Source organism: Echiichthys vipera (assembly GCF_963691815.1).
Source record: "Echiichthys vipera genome assembly, chromosome: 8".
NCBI classification, from domain to species: Eukaryota; Metazoa; Chordata; class Actinopteri; order Perciformes; family Trachinidae; genus Echiichthys; species Echiichthys vipera.
In genome coordinates, this window is record NC_139833.1 from 23,924,001 (window position 1) to 23,940,880 (window position 16,880).

General features: G+C 40.6%; 1 protein-coding gene across 2 annotated transcripts in view; it reads left to right on the forward strand.

The window, feature by feature from the left end:
- The window catches only part of grb10b (growth factor receptor-bound protein 10b), a 72,969-nt gene that overhangs the window by 1,126 nt on the left and 54,963 nt on the right, over positions 1-16,880 (forward strand). For both annotated transcript variants that reach the window (XM_083918133.1, XM_083918134.1), the window contains exon 2: positions 14,364-14,482. In XM_083918133.1, coding sequence (XP_083774259.1) covers positions 14,432-14,482 — 51 coding nt within the window. In that variant the 5' untranslated portion in view covers positions 14,364-14,431. The remainder of the gene's footprint in view (positions 1-14,363; positions 14,483-16,880) is intronic.

Consider the following 16,880-nt stretch of genomic DNA (forward strand, 5'->3'; position numbering starts at 1 on the left):
AGGTATTGCCCGAATGCGGTAAATTAGTGTTTCTTTTTTCATATGATGATGAGATGATCGAAACTTTAAGCTTTCTATAAGCAATACAGTTAAAGTGATGTGAAAAAACATTTAGAAAAGGGTGTGAAATTTTTATTGAACGTATTTGAACATTAGAAAAATCACAGCATCATGCTCCATTTAACATTATTATCTTATCTTTATTATCACATCTTTAATATCACAATCCGAATCATATATCCATATCGTTTACTACTCTTTTGGAGCGCAGAGAAAAGGTTTGGTTGGCAGGTATACGGAGAACGGAGATGCGTGTTGTCAGATTCATGGAAAAAAGATTGCATATTTATTTGTTGCTCGTACCGATTAACAGGTCTCAGAGGACTCCGCTAGAAACATCTTTAAATGCACAATAGGACGTAGATTCTCTTCGTTGTGAAACTGCCCTGAACTGAAAAACGCTGTCAATTTTCAACCAGCTCTGTGTTACTGCAAGCGCTCATTACATGCAGATGAACATGCATGTACCTTGATCTTGGTAGGAAAAAAACAATTCTTTCAATCATGGATATACGATCTGATCGTCAAGCAGCACAATCCTGTAAATGCACACTGTACCTGTAGGTGAACCACTCCTTCTCTAGTCAATAAAACAATGTTTTGTCTCAGTTATACAATTCTGAGAAGCTCTGTTTAAGGATGGTAACACTAATAGAAAGAGTATGTGAGTGGGAGGGAGCCTGATCATTATCTAATCTAACTTTATGTGCTAAGGTCTTGACAAAGCGACTCTACATAGAGTCTAATCTGCCCTGTCATTTGGGCACTCTTCCATATCAATTCCGTTATTGGCTGCATGTGGTCTCTGCAGAAAGTTACATAACCCCCCAAATGTATGATTCTGGGAACTATCGACATTGGCCTGTATGTTTTGAATGCAGATCAGGGCTCTCACTGGCAATGTGGCGTTAGACTGGAAGGAGGTGAGTAGGGACTGATGCACATGTTGAGACTTTGTAGCTAATGCATCCCAGATCTGTTCTGTCAGTGCACATTTTCAAGGGAAAAAAACGTTGGAATTCTAAGATGGCACTCTCACCTGAGTGTTCAGGGATTTGGGTTACAATAACTTCAAGTTTGTCAGCTCCCCATGCAGCAACCTCTATTGACCTTCCATTTCCATCAATAGGTGGGACCTCTGTGATTAGGGAAATACTGGATAAAATCCAAGCTTTAAGCATGTCTTGAACTTGTGTCAGGTGATTTTGAGTGCATTGTCATTCAACTTTTCAGGCGCGTTGTTAGACCTAGGCATTCAAGGCTGTAGCCCTCGATCTCTTGGGAATAGCCCTGGAACTCTGTGCCGTCAAATTTAAAAACATAACAAGGAGGAAACTAGCCCCGTACAGAAGACCTTTATGTGGCTGCATTACTGGCAGCCACAGATACAACATTGTAGCCAGTGAAAACCACAAAATTCTGACGTGTCCACACTAACAAGTTACACCATTTGCACAGTTTCGGGAGACCTGCAGTGGATTCAACCCGGCCCACTTGACATCGGGTCGGTGCATATCAGTGTTTATGAGACTGTAGGCTGTTCTAATGTTCTCATTCTGGCTGCTGGTGTCTGTCGTGACCTTTCCCATCCTTAACATAAATATTAACCTACTCAGTAGGCCTGCCCTGATGTAAGTCAGACATGACCACTGGTCTTTTCTTTCCATTTCAAACTACGTCACAATTGCATGTTCATCAGCAGGATAAAAAAAAAAAATTCCAGGGGAGAAGCCCCCCAACCTCATCTTAAAGGGACTCATTTAAGGGACTTAACTTCTGGGCTACAGCCCCAAATGTTTTCAATAGCTAGCGACATGCCTGCAACTGTTACTGGCTTAATTATTGTTGGATTAATTAAATGTATAAGTGTAGTATAATTCTAAAATGCAACCTCAAACATACCTTTAAGAATTAAGACAGGCTTTCTGGTGTCACGGAAGTAGAACACACAATCTGGCCAACCACTGATATTCCACTCAACTTGGCAACCTACACTGGAGCCCTTAGATACTGCACACATGCACGGCCCTCTGCATGTTAAAGTGTGGTTGAATATGAAGTAGCTGCTTCTACGTACAGTCTACAAACATGCTATAGTTGTGTCTTTTCATTCTATGTCATTTTTTTGACACTCTCCAATTCATAGCCAAAGAGGATTTCTCTTTTCCTTGCCTCTGCCCATTATTTCCTTTCTTTCATTTAATTATGTTGTGGTCACATCTCTGTGCACATGGCAACCGCTCTAGCTGCGGTTTCTTTCACCCCCTGAGCTCCAGTCCTGCTATTTCAAGTCCATGCTCAGTAAGCTCAGGCATGATGGGGCATGAACCCTGCAAGACTGCAAGCTGCCAAAAGGCTGCTGATTGCACATATTGCACATAATTATACTGACAATAAGCTATACTCAACTCACTGTATTATTCAGATCTGTGTTTTGTCTTTTGAGAAACTCTTACAGATCTAAAGTGCATTTGGTTCTGCTGCTGATACTCCATTGGTTTTCATTGGTGTGCTTGGCAGTGATCCCCCTAGAGATTTGTTGCACAACCAAAACCAGAGTCTCATTTTAAACATAAGCACTTTTCTTGATGTACAAATACACATAAGGTTTGATACCCCCCTTGCCTCTGCTTGTATGCATATAGTTTTCAGCTGCCATCCATGGGGAAAAGTGTCAGAGATATCCTATTAGCTTGTATTGGTGGTATAAGAGCTTGTGGTCGTGCTCCAGGCAGCATTCCTTTGGGTCTTGCGTCAGCAAGCAGTCATTCAGCACTGGTTAGTCTAGGCTTATACACTGTTAATACCCCCTCCCTGATGTCATGACACCATTAACCTAAGCCTGCTGGGGGACCACAGCACAATTCACGTCAGTCTACTGACTTTTCCCAAATCTAAAAGCAGAGCAACTTGACCATCTGTACCGAAATGCTCAGCTAGGCTGTCAGTGGTCAAAAAGTACTCCAGTAACGTTGGGGACTACGATTTATTTTTTGGCTAAAGGTTAGGTTGCATAATCAGGTATCATTTCTCAAAACTACTCATCTCTCATCTGTTAAAATGTATGCGTTACCACATACTTGGCCATAAAGTATGCCACAAACATTTGCATTTAGGTTGTTTCAATTGGCACTTAACCACAAGTTAACAGTCTTAAGACTCATGTGACCACTTATTGTTGACATTACAGCCCAGTTAATGTTTTACGTACTTGATATCTCAAGTATAACCGCTGAGTAACCATGTTCTGCCGTAAGGAGTCATTTCTAAGAACCTTAACCCTTCCCAGAGGAAAACATTTGTGGTGTTATTCTTTCCCTGCCTTCTCCGTACTGTAAATATGGACCTATACAGACCCGATTCCCACCAATTTCCACTTGTGACCTAAGGTGATGCAAGGCTTGCTTGTCTAACCACCAAAGCGTACAGTGGATTGGGTTTCTCATTGTCTGGTGTTGGTCCAAATGTGGCTGAAACCCAAGCCTGCATGAGAGGCAAGAATGTTGCCTTTATTCTTTAGGTAACTGAACACCTGAGGGATCACATGCTCGGGTGGGTACAGGTAATGTGGTGTGGATGCACAGTGGTGTGCCAGACGAAATGATCTCTCCAACATATGTACACCACTTTTTCCCCTGCTCTCGTGTTCTTTTCTGTTGTCTCTCAGTTTATCATTGTCTCTTTATTTTATCCCATTGTCTGCCCCTTTTCTTCCTTTACCCGTCCTCTCTCTCCTAGTTTTAACTGTTTATATTTCTGTTTGTTACTCTGTTGATCTCTCCCTCACTGCACTGGATTCTGCGATGCAAAATCAAAACAAACCATGGTTAGTTGGCATTTTGAGATGTACCTTATGATTAACAGTACAATACAGCCAGTTTTCTGTTATAGCACTGCCTTAAACCACTTTCCGATTTCCTCTCAAGCTCTCAATATAGCATTTCTAACCATGTATGCATGTATTTTGTCAAACATAATTGTATTTTCTGCCCTCTGGTCATCTAGTATTATACCCAGACTTAGAGGCAATCGGAGCTTAGAGTGGTGTACTTTGGTACTTAGGAATAGGACTTTCGTTAAGTCGTTCTTAATATGATTTTTTTTTCAACCAGCCAAGTTTGTTAGCATTCCTAAGAGTAAGTCAAATAAATCCTCTTCCCCTTTCCCCTCCAGGGGTCACAAAGCCCTTTTCAGATGCCAGTTAGATGTTTTACCTACAAGGCAGTTTGATTTAGGTGGGATGTTGCCTTTGGCTGTAGATGATAATGTTGCCATGCCATAACACAGCTTTATGTTCTTGGCTGAAGTAGGTGACAGTAGAGGTGCGACAGTTCTGTGTATTTTACAGCATCAGTCTTGTAGCACCCACTTATGTAATTATTTAATGAAATTGTAATAACACCTCAAATGTAACAAATTTGCACTTAACCTGAACAAAAATATAATAAAACACAACCCCCCAATGACTCAGATGAAAAAGAACATTGAATCAGCTGTTTTACCTGCAACTCGTGCTTGTGTATCGTCAGCCATCTGTGGGTTTTTGTTATCTTCTGATGATGTCTAAAGATCCACTCTGGTGTAATGGACGATCCTCTTACAATAACCAATGATCATGGGTACGGCCAGGTTCATTTCCCATTGATAGGAATTTTAGTTTCATGCATCTTTGTCAGATAACAACTTGGCTTCTGTTGTTCATTTAATAATTCTTTCAAATTCTATTTAAAGCTGAGTGAACATTTCCAAACATGAAATCAGTGTTTCATGTTAGTGATTCCAGTAGGCCTACATGTCACCAGCAGTATTTTACATTTTGTGTACTTGCACACTTTACATTTCAGAGAAGAAAAAACATACTTCTAACAATATTACATTATCAATAAAAGGTGCTAAAGAGGTTTAAAGAGGCGATGTTGCTATATGCTATCAACAGGTGTAAATATGGCGTAATGAGAAGGCAAATCCATCTAAGGCTGTCCTCTGGGGCCACCGTTACAGACAACTTGTGCACAAGCACAGTGGCTCCCAAGCTCCGTCCATTTATCTATGCCATTGCATAAGACCAGTTCTCCCAAGCAGCCCAATGAAATCCTCATCCAATTAGGCACTGTCCACATTTCCAAAAGGCCTTTCTCTCATAGACTGCTGCTATTCAGCCTCCCCCGGCATGACATCAGGCCCTCTCTTATAGCCCCACTTTACGCTGCTGCTCTCAAATAATGAAAGCTGCCAATTAATGACTAATCAACATGTGCAACAAGCACATCCAGGGAGGAGTGACTGCCATCTAATCTGCTGATTAAAACAGAAGACAGAGATGCTCTGTTCAGCTCTCTCTCCTGTCTTTCAGTGTTGCATTGCTGCAGAAACAACAGCCACCCCGCACACACACGACCCCACACACTGCTATACTCTGAAAACCTCATTTCAGAATTGGAATAATTTGCAATCGTCATTTTAGAATTACTTGGAATACCAGTGTTGTCAGTGTAGTAGCATGCAGTGGCTACAGCGAATTCTAATGGTTTGACAATTTTCAATCTTTATTTAGTGATCTGCAGTTGTATGAGGACCTCATTTTGTGCTTAGTTATCTTTGGTGTGATCGGATGACATGGCTAGACTATTTTAATGTTCAAGTTAAAGATGATTTAAAGTATAAAAACGTATTTTAAGGGTGGCCTACAGAGCTTAAGGCTTGTGGGAATCAGAGTGTGAATCTCGAGCCCACAGCAACACAATCCAGTAGAGCAGGGAACTTATCCTTCCTCCCATACCACTCCCTGTCTCACATACAAGCTCATTTGTATAGGTTGTCTCGCCTTAGGAAGTTTTGATAACTCACAGCGGCAGGCCAAATTTTCTTACTGTAGGCGGCTGGCTGGTTAAACATATACAGTACAATAATTGACCGCCCCTCTCTAGGGGTTGGGTTACGGTCAGCACATTCATTTCAATAGGCTCTCCAAGTCCCCAGACACCAAGTTGGATCTGTGCCATTTCTTGAATTAAGATGCTGTTTATGTTCTGGACTGAGGCGGTGCAGGATGAGGGTAGGGGTGGGATAGGAGGGCTGAGACTGGATGAGGCTTTGGAGGAGAGGGAGGTAGCTGTTGTGTTACAGTGCAGCATTGGTTAACAGTGGGAATCAGGGGTCGGGAGGCTTTGGTGAGTTTGCTGTGGTGTGGTACTTGGGAGAGGGTTGTGGCCGCTGTCAGGGAATTCATGTAAAAGTATTGATTAGAGCATCTTTAAATATGTGTTCTTAAAAACAAGACGGCTAGTATAAGACGAGGAGCGTCGACATGTGTCGCTCTGTTCTGTCACCCTGCTGTCCTGTATCATCCTTCACGACTCATTTCACCTGCGAGTGGTCTGTTGAGATTATAGGACAGGCTGCTCTCGACTGGCTATGGGTGTGTGACTAAAATGTATCAAATTTATAGCTAGAATTGCACAGGGTCATAAGCACCAGCTGCCAGCTAAATAGCCATCTGCTTAACTGAGATACATTCACCCCAACCCCTTTTTAATCAACACACTTTTTGACACTCTGAACTGAAATAAATTACTTTATTCTTGTTATTTCAGTTTAGTACTTCTTACTGCTGCAAACATTCCTTAACCTGCTACTTTTCTCACCTGACACCCACTTAGTAAGTTTAGATCTACTTCTAATCATAGATGAAGACATGTACGTACACTCTGCTCCCCTTGGCTGTGGCTCTCTCAAGGCTTTTGACACTTTCATATGAAGATAAGTTTTGTCGAGCATGTTCCAGCTGTACTGCCCTGAGCTGCAGTGGGATTCCACAGATCATATAATCCCCAACACAAATGTAGCAGGCGTGGGACATACATTCTTGTGTAGTCAGCATGACTATCGCAGGATGAAATTTCATACGTGAAAATATGAGAGGCTGTTTATTACTGGGCTTAACCTTGTACGTGATTCCACTGTCTTCCAGTAAACCATTTGGAAACTTCCAGGAAATCATGCATGAAGGAAAATAGAGAGTAACCATCGTGTAAATGAGATATGACCCATAATGTTCAATCTTTCACCTTGCCTCAAGCTTAGGCTGTTAGATTTGATGTCTAATTACATTGTTTTTTAGATCATGACTTCTAAACATAGCTTATTAAAAAGCTGAGCACCTGTGCTATTATTTCTCATAAAAAAAGTCCATACGGTATGCACAAAGTTCTGTGTGAGATGGGACAGACAGATTCTTTTAATAGAAGATAAGTAATCAGGGAGTGATCAGACCCCTGGTGGGGTGGTGCATCTTCAGGACCGGCTGTAATGGTTGAAAATATTGCAGGAGCAGTCTTGTGTGAGGTAGAAAAAAAAACCGACCTGTGTAGACCTCTACCTCTAAGTCATGACTTGAACTGACCCATAATGGCATAAAAAAGTGCCCTTTTGACTTAGGATATTTAAGTAGGAAGCTTACCATCAGTGTGTGCTTGTGTTATGTACTCATACGCACACGCACACACTTTACACACACTGCATATGTTCCTCACTTTTCTATCAACACCATCCACCCTGTGAGTGGCTGGCCCACAAATCAATCCATTTTGTGGGGTCAGGGTTCACTATACTACACACTTTTTTCCCTATATGGAAAGAATGCGCATGTGTGTCTCTGCATTCCAAAGATGACTGAGCAGAGTTGAACAGCCCCGTTTTAAGCTGTGTCCACTCCAATCAGCTGAAGTCAAGTTGACTGATGTGAACACATTTTACAATTATGACACCATTACACATGACACCAGTATCAAGAACAGTCAGCCCACATTAATAGTAGGTTCATGCTTCTGCAAATCTTACTCTGCATGTATTTGTTTGTACAGCAAGATAGCATGCTGTATATTTGAAGACCGGTTTAGTTGAACCAAACATTTCTGTTCCAACAAGTTACACAACACAGACATTGTAATCTAATGTTTACTCTGTCTTGATTCAGACACAACTTTAGCTAGAGCAGAATGGCTATCAGGACCCTTCAATACGTAAGCCATGTGGAATGCAGAGGGCTTTTTTCTTACCGTTTTAAATAAATCCTCTTCCAGCATCTGACTCAAAAATAGACCCAATTGTAAACTGCACAAGTTTATACTACAGTATGTTTCTGAATGCCCCACTGCAATAACCCCCACTATTTAGAATTTTTTCCCAATTAGGAAAGGACAGGAATACATATAGAGTAGTGAACGCTTCCCAGAAATGTACAGAAGCTAGCTGACAGTTAGACTGTCAGTGGAGAGGTATAAAAGCAGCCGAGTAAACAGAGAGGTAAAGAGAGAGACAAAAAGTCAAGCAGACAGACAGACAGGTTGACAGTTAAGATTGACAAACCAGACCAACAAGTTAAGAAGAAAAAATCAAACTTAGTGTACAACTCATGTTTGGCAGTGCAGCTCACAGGACACTCATTTATTTCAGGTTTGGCCTACATACAGTATGTGAGGTTAAAAGTTTATTATTTCCATTTTCCATAGGTATTTTTATTGGACTATTTGGAAAGGCTTAAGGAAGGGAAAAAACTAATAGCCTGTTATTAAATATGAGAAGAAGTTGTTTTTACCCTCATGGTATTGGTAGCAAACAGAGGCACAGTCCCCACTGCCTCTCAAGTCCTCTTAACATCCATCTTTGGTCTGGTGAACTGGTCAGCCACTGATCCACCACCATGCAAAAGAGGAGAACTGTTCAGGGAAATGTTTCGACTGTTTCAATTAGGCTTTACTTTAAATAGCCCAGGGTTCTGGTGATCCCAGGCCTCACCTTTGGCTCCTCTGCAGGGCTTATCACCTTGAGATGTTAAAGCTGGACCCTTGAGATGTAAGCATTTATATCGACACATATTACATACCCCTAGACTGACACGTTTGCCCACCAGTATGTGTTCAAAAGCAGCTAAACTGTTCCACTTTGTGCTGCATTTGTTGATTGTATTTTGAGCTCAGTGAAAATACAGAGTTTAAAGGCTTTTATTCTCCTCAAATGTATGTTTAGTTTCACATTAACTATGTCTCATAATTTATAGGTTGTAATAGACATATTGACTGTAGTTTCCCAGCAGCAGTTTCCCCACAATGGTGGCCTACACATGTAAAGAATGCATGTTATAGGCTCATATATGAACTCATGCTATGACAGTTGGATAAAAGTTTAGAGGACATTTTGAGAATTGATTCAAGGGTGATGTTGTATAACATTGCATGTTCAAGTTCATTAAGTACAAATGTACGATTAGTACGCATATATTTCTCATTACTGCCAGTCCCGGAACATATTGGCTATCTATTTGTTGACAATTTAGCCTCTGGGTGCAACGGCCAATATTTCAGGCTTTAGGATGTAGCCAGAGGATATCCTGCCATGGCTTGTCTTCTGCAAGGCAGTCCTTGTTTATAACCTGATTAGCTACTCGAGACGCGAGAATAGAGCTGGAGTTGAGAGACGGCATATCTATGAACAGATTTCTGCATATGAATGCAGGTTAACAATCACAAAAATCGAATGAAAAGCTAAATCTTCACTTGACAATAGCGGATGGTTTCCATGATTGCGCGATGGCAAATGGGTTCCGCCTTGTTTGCTCTCCACATGCAATGTTTACCTGCATGCAACCAAAGCCTTCTCAGATGTGATTGCTAAATACTACTCGGACTGCAAAAGGAAACCAGAACACTTCTGCTAACCAAATCTTGTCCCATTGCTACATATTCTACATTCTTTTGCAGAATCTGTTTAGAGAGATGGCATCTTTGCAGACTGAGATGATCTACTATGATGTTGGCAGCAGAAAGACTGATCTATGACAGTAAACCTGAAGTTCCTGTGTTGTGTGTTTTGTAAAATGTGCATTATCATCATGAGGTAAAGCAATCAGAAGCTTGTCTTGAAGGTGTTTTTATTGTGTTGTTTCTTTTTCTTTGATTTAAAATGATATAAGTTGCACGCTACATATTTTCCACACCATCAGGTGGATGATGGTAAAACCTCAGAGCGGAACACCTTTAGTGGAGGGTCGGGTATTTGCTGTGAAGTCTCACCCAGGTAGTGCTGGAAAGGATTTATGATTCATGATAGTCCTTATTAAGGCTTGCGTTTGAAGTCCAGCAGCTAAACATTCTCTCTCATGCAAGTTTAAGCAAAAATCACTTTAATTAATCCAGATGCAGTCACCTCACCGCTGGGTACAGCCGCCGTACACCAAAGTCCCCCCTTCTAGTGTGGTGACAATGTCCGAATAATTGCACTGTCAAGGTCAGAGATGGTTAGGTTTCAGTACACTGTTCAAGTGGAAGGAATAGAATCAAAGGGTTCTGAGAGGGTCTAATCCCTGCTTCACTGGAATGGCTTTGATTGTGTCACGGAGCAATTAAGCATAGGTGCGTGTGTGTTTGGTCAATATATCAGTCACTGTGGCCCGTATGAGCACTTTGAAACTTGACTTGTAAGATATTTTAATGCTAAGTGGAACGCCTGAGGTTTTCCCCATGTTTTATCATGCACAGATGAAGTAGAATTTACACCAGGGATGTTAAAAGGCCATGTATTTATTTGTGTGTACCCCGCCTCACGCCCGATGTCAGCTGGGATCGGCTCCAGCCCCCCCCCCCCGCAACCCCGACATAAGCGGTTGAAGATGAATGAATGAATGAGTTTAACATTTAATATTTAATCTTCATAAAATTAAAGTGGCAGTTATGATAAGTGTGTAAGCTTCAGTCAGGGCACAACCATTTCATTTAGCTTCTAATGTAGAAATGTAGAAATCTGCCGCTGTCCCTCTTGCACAACCTCCACACTCCTGAAATATAATAAACATACAGTTGAGCCACAGCTAGCCAGCCAGTGTGTGGCGCCTAATGAGGGGCTGCTCAGAGAGTTTAGGCTGATGTTAATTTGTTTTTGTTGTAAACTGTGTGTCTCTAAATAATGTGTAAATGACGAGCTGTCCTTGCCGACCGAGGCCACACACATGGACCGACACAATAACACACACACACACACACACACACACACACACACACACACACACACACACACACACACACACACACACACACACACACACACACACACACACACACACACACACACACACACACACACACACACACACACACACACACACACACTCTCTCACTCATTACAAGCGAGCCCTTTGCGGTTCCTGCAATCGCGGGGCCAAGCTCTTTGTTTAGAAAGCATTCATGGTTTGGTCATTATTTGCAAGCCTAGTTTTGGTGGTTTTAAAAAAACGTGTTTCATTTTTAGTCCATTAAAAGAAATTGGAAAGGTAGAGCTCTGAGTCACAGTTTTATTTAGCTCTTCTATCATTTATCTTTATCTATCAGCTAACACAGGATGACATACATCTTGTTATTGATGTAAAACTGCAGAACGTAGTACATTTCTTCCTGCCACAATGGACAACATATTAGATAATATTAAATGTGACCTGACGGATTATTTTTTTCCCATTCTTGATGGATTTTCTTTAAATGTGGCACAAATGTCCCTATAGACTCAAGATTTTGGAGGTCAAAGGTCACTGTGACCTCACAAAATGTATTTTTGTCCATAACTCAAGAATTCTACGCTAATTATGACAACAATTCATATAAATGATGAAGTGATGACTTTTTATAACAAAAAGATCAGAGGTCAACTTCAATGGTACTGCATAATGTTTCTGTATGTTATTCCACCCCATAACTCAGAAGAGACATTTTGTCAGAAACTGAATTGGTGACACTAATCTTGAAACTGTGCTGATTATATTGATCTTCTGTGCTGTCAGGTTGAAGATGTGTCTATGTTTTGCCAAAAAAATATACTTAAAGTTATAATCTGTAAGATTTTCATCTAGTTAATTGTCTGTTAAGTCACTGTCTATTGTATTGATCATATGAACCATTAATGAAAGCTCTTGTACTTTTTGCCGAGTATTCCAATCTGCGTGGGACATTCCCTCTCGACATGCAAATATTGCTCCATGTTAGTTGAATGTGTTTCAATAAAATTTCCAAAAGAGCAAAAAAAAGTCATGTTAGTTGAATGTGTTTCAATAAAATTTCCGAAAGAGCAACAAAAAAAAGTCAACATGCATGGCGTCTGCGAACCTGACAATATAGAGGGTTCTGAAAAAACAGGCTGCCCTGCAAGTACATCTTACTGCCAAAGAGGCCAGGCCGCTTTACAGAAACAATGTATCTCAAATCTTATGGATTATGACTTTAATACCTTTATTTTACTAATACATATATACAGTATATATCTGGACAGTTTGGATGAAACTGAAACTGGTTGGCGGAGAAATACAAGGTGGCAATTCTTCTTCTGTTGTTGTTTTTAAAAAAAAGCTTTTGTATGCTCTCATCACCATTTTTCGGAAGGTGTTGCAATTTAACAGTGTGTCCAGTGAGGCAGTGTGGCAGTTGACTCTACTGGGGGCAGGGTGGTCCTATCATTGTACATTGACTGGTCGGTAATATACACATACACAGCTCTGTAAACACAAGTAGAGCTTCTCAACGACCATGAAAACTCCTAAAAATACAGCCCCTTTAGAAAGCCACATATGTGCAGCATATGTAAACATACACACACGCCCAAATACAGTACATGTACGCATGCAGAAGAACATGCAGGCAGAAATGCACACATAAATACACACTCTATAGCCACAAGGGCAGCCTGCTCAAAACCGCTAATGCTAATATGAGAAAATTTTGGCTGTCTATAAAATGGCAGGTCATATTTTTAAAATACCAACATGGGGTCATGAACTGCTGCATAAAAGACCAGCATAGTTGTGAGCCCGAGCTGCTCGGCTCCAAAATTACCCCGGCGTCTAACTTAAGACCTGGAGAGGTGCCTGCAGGGTATTTTTGGGTTGGTGTTTACAGGTGTTTATTCAGTAGCAGCAGTGCCAAAAAGTTAATAGGATACCCACTTTAAGAAGTTCAAATAGACTCAAGTCCATGTTGTTGAGTTTGTGGTTATTTTGACCCATGGATGACTACGAAGGAGGCTCCATAGAGCAGACGAACACCTTTAAAGTCCCTTGAGGTGCAACTTCTATCACAGCCATGTTCATTTACAAAGATCATACCATAGAAGTATGGTGGGGTACAGTGAATTTGGAGGTCGGGTTGGAGTGAGAACGTTTAGGGGGTTAGGGTTAACGAAACAACCCCAACAAGATTGAAAGACTCTCAATAAGGGAAGCATCTTATTTTCTATTCTCCATAATAGAGACCCATGGGCGGCACGGTGATGTGGTGGTTCTCCCCCTGGCTTCCTCCCACAGTCCATAGACATGCACGTGTTAGGTTAATCGATGACTCTAAATTGCCCGTAGGTGTGAATGTGAGTGTGAATGGTTGTCTGTCTCTGTTTGTCTCTATGTGCCCTGCAATAGACTGGCGTCCTGTCCAGGGAGTACCCCTCCCCACGCCCGATGTCAGCTGGGATCAGCTCCAGCCCCCCGCGTCCCCGACAAGTGGTTGAAGATGGATGGATGGATGGATAATAGAGACTTGCATAAGTTGCACAACTTCATAGTAAATGTGTTGCTAGACGCTGGTATAGTTTTCACCTGTGTGTCTGTGTGGCCAGGAACTACTACAGAGGTCGTTTTTGTATTTTGCTAGATGTTTATATGTCTGTCTGTGGATAGGGTTTGTCACTGTGGACTGTGAAGATACATTCGTGGAACTGTACAGGTGTGTAAGGTGTGTCTGAGCAAGTGCGCCAGAAGTAAGGGGGTAGAAGGTAAAGAAGAGAGAAGCTCTTTTACCATCCAAATGAGCCAATATGAGCAAATAAGCCATTATGATTTATCTTAGCTCCAATTCATACGCTTTCCCCAAAAGTTGACTCGTGCAAATCTAGTAACAAGAAGGTTTTTTTTGGGGTCAATTTACAAAACATATGCATGGTCATATTGCAAAGCATTCATTTTTTCTTTTACAAATCATAATTTTGGGAAAACAGGAGGTGCATCAGTACTAAATTTGACTATGAATAAGATTCACTTACTACGTTTACGCATCACAATTTATAACCAACCGCTGTTCGTCCTTGGTTGCTTGTTGATGTTGTTAACTGTGGACCTATGTGGGTTAAGAAGTGCTCTGTGCTATATCTGTCTCCTCAGAACCTAGACTTCATCTTCCTCTCCTTCCTTCATCCTCCCTCTTTTCGACCTTCTCACCCTCCTCCTTTTGTACTTTTCCACTGAGCTCCATTTGTCTGCTCTTCTTCCTCTACAGGTTCTGATCTGTCCATCTTGTATCGAAACTGATCCAACCAAGCACATTGTACATAAGAGCTGAGAAACATGGCTGTGGCCGGTTGTCCGGATTATTTCCTGCATCATCCAAATTATCAGGTATGTCAATAAAGTAAATTAAAATATAGGTTTAAGATGAATTCATATGCTGCTTTAACAGTTTAACTAGTATTTGTAGAGATGAAATGTTTCCAGCCAAGACCTATGTGCCAGACTGTGATGTCAGTATGAGAGTTAGACTAACCCTGTTTAATATTTTAAACCCAAAATAACTTTATTTAATAGAAATTCTGACATTTCTACAGTAGAAATGTACCAGGGTCCCCATGAAAGTACACTGGATCCTGTCACAGCATTTGTTCATTTGTATATTAGACTTCTGGGAATTTGCTAGCTGGAATAGATTAAGAAATTTGAACCCAGGCGCCTTGTTATTTATATATTCAACATGGGAAACTAATAATAAAACAACCAAGACGTACTTGAGGTACTGTAGATGCTTCCAAGAATTCTAAGAAATTCTGAGGGTGTTGATTCAGGGTCCTTGACAACATTCCTGCCTTTCCAAGCCCTTCTTGATCAGCCTTGAATAAAAATTGTATTATTATTATTATTATTATTATTATGATTATTATTATTATTATGACATCAGTATGCACTCGATAGGGAAATAAAAGAATGTTCTCTGGTTATAGTTTTGTCCTGGTTAGTTTAGTCCTGACTAAAGAGAGCCGGTGGGTGCCAGTGATATGGTCATAACATTCCACCTCTGTGAACACACTGAACAGTGTTGGTCCAACAGAGGGCAAAAGCCTCTTCTGGATGACACATTCGGAGGTAACAGCTGCACTCTGCATTCTCATTTTATGGTCGGCCCATTCACTCACACTCATCTTTTAAAGAGTGTATTTGGTGTGTTCCTGTGTGAAGTGGACATCATTTTTCATATTTGTGGAGTCGAACTAAGCTTTTTACAGCTACCTCATTATAATCTGAATTTTAAAAAATCAATCAGATACATATGTTTTATTTGTTTTTCACCTTGCCAACAGTGCTATATTTCTGTCCTGGTTTTGGGTCGATTGACTGTTGCTCTCCTGATATATATAATGCAAAAAACAAGTAAAGGGAACTTTCCTCATCTAGATATAATTCCATGGTAATAAGTGGTTTCCTTCACTCTTTATTGACTAAATCACAGAAATCACATTTAAGCGCTTAATGTGGACCAATAGATATATGCATAATAATAGACATTCAATAAAGGAGCTGTGCCTTTGCACTAATACTATGTTTTGTAGTGTTAGTGACATCCCTTTATCGACCATGGGACCATTGTGTAGACTTGCATATTCAATACAGAAAGCTTTCATTCATTTAGGATATATTTCCGATCAACTCCATCTTTAATATAAATATTTAGTTGAAAATGCAAATTCTATCACTTCAGTCTCACTAGTTGAGATTAAGGTGCAGACTTTCAAATCGTATCTTAATTTGTTAGGTTGAATTTTCACTGATGATGTTAGCATAAACGAGTTAGAAAGGGACAATATTTATGAATACTTTATTTCAATTATATATAAATAATGGCCTCTAAACATCATCTTATATCCTGATGTGCTGATCTGTTTGTGAGTGAGAAAGGGGAATCCTTCACTGGGTCAGGGTCACTAGTGTGTTAATACAGTATATGGGTGTGTGGCTGCCAACCTGTCAACGGGTGCTGAGCAGCAGGTTTGGAGATGCACATGTGCTGCTCATGCAAGTTGTCTGGTTCAGCTGTTTTTCCTTCACTTGTAAAAGATTAATCCGCATGGTATTAACAGGGCATCATTTTTAATGAGGCATGCGTTTAATAGCAGAACAGTTTCAGGAAGTAACCCAAATAAAATAAAACTGCAGGGAATAAGTTTTGAGTTGAAGCTGAGGTGAATCATCATACTGTATAGTGTCCACAAATAGAGAAATGTAAACATGTGTAGTCGACCCAAACACACTCAGTCATCAACATTTTGTCTTGTAATTTAGATGATTTTGATTGAAATCAACTGGAGATTTTGTGATGTGGCAGACCTGGACTCCATTATTAGAAGCTGCATTAAAAGCTTTGAACCTGAATGGAGTGAAGAATTATTAGTCCTTTCATCTTTGCCAGTGGTTTGGATGGGTGCTGCTGGAGCTACAGTATACAGACCTTAATGTACACACATACACATGCTCAGACACACGCGCTCGGCTGTTTGCAGAGCATTCAGCTATAACAAATGTACCTTGACTGCCTCTTCACTTGCTGAATGAGAAAACCCATTCACTGTGAAATTCCAGGGTTAGGGAAGATCATCTCAGATAAAATTGCAGCAGCAATTCAAAACAGATTCAAGCGAAGATAACATTCATTCTAAACTGAAAGGATCATATCACCACTTTAATCTGGTTTGTGTTGTATGATCGCGAGCTGTGAATAAACGGTGGTATGTGCAAAAAGAAAGGCTAT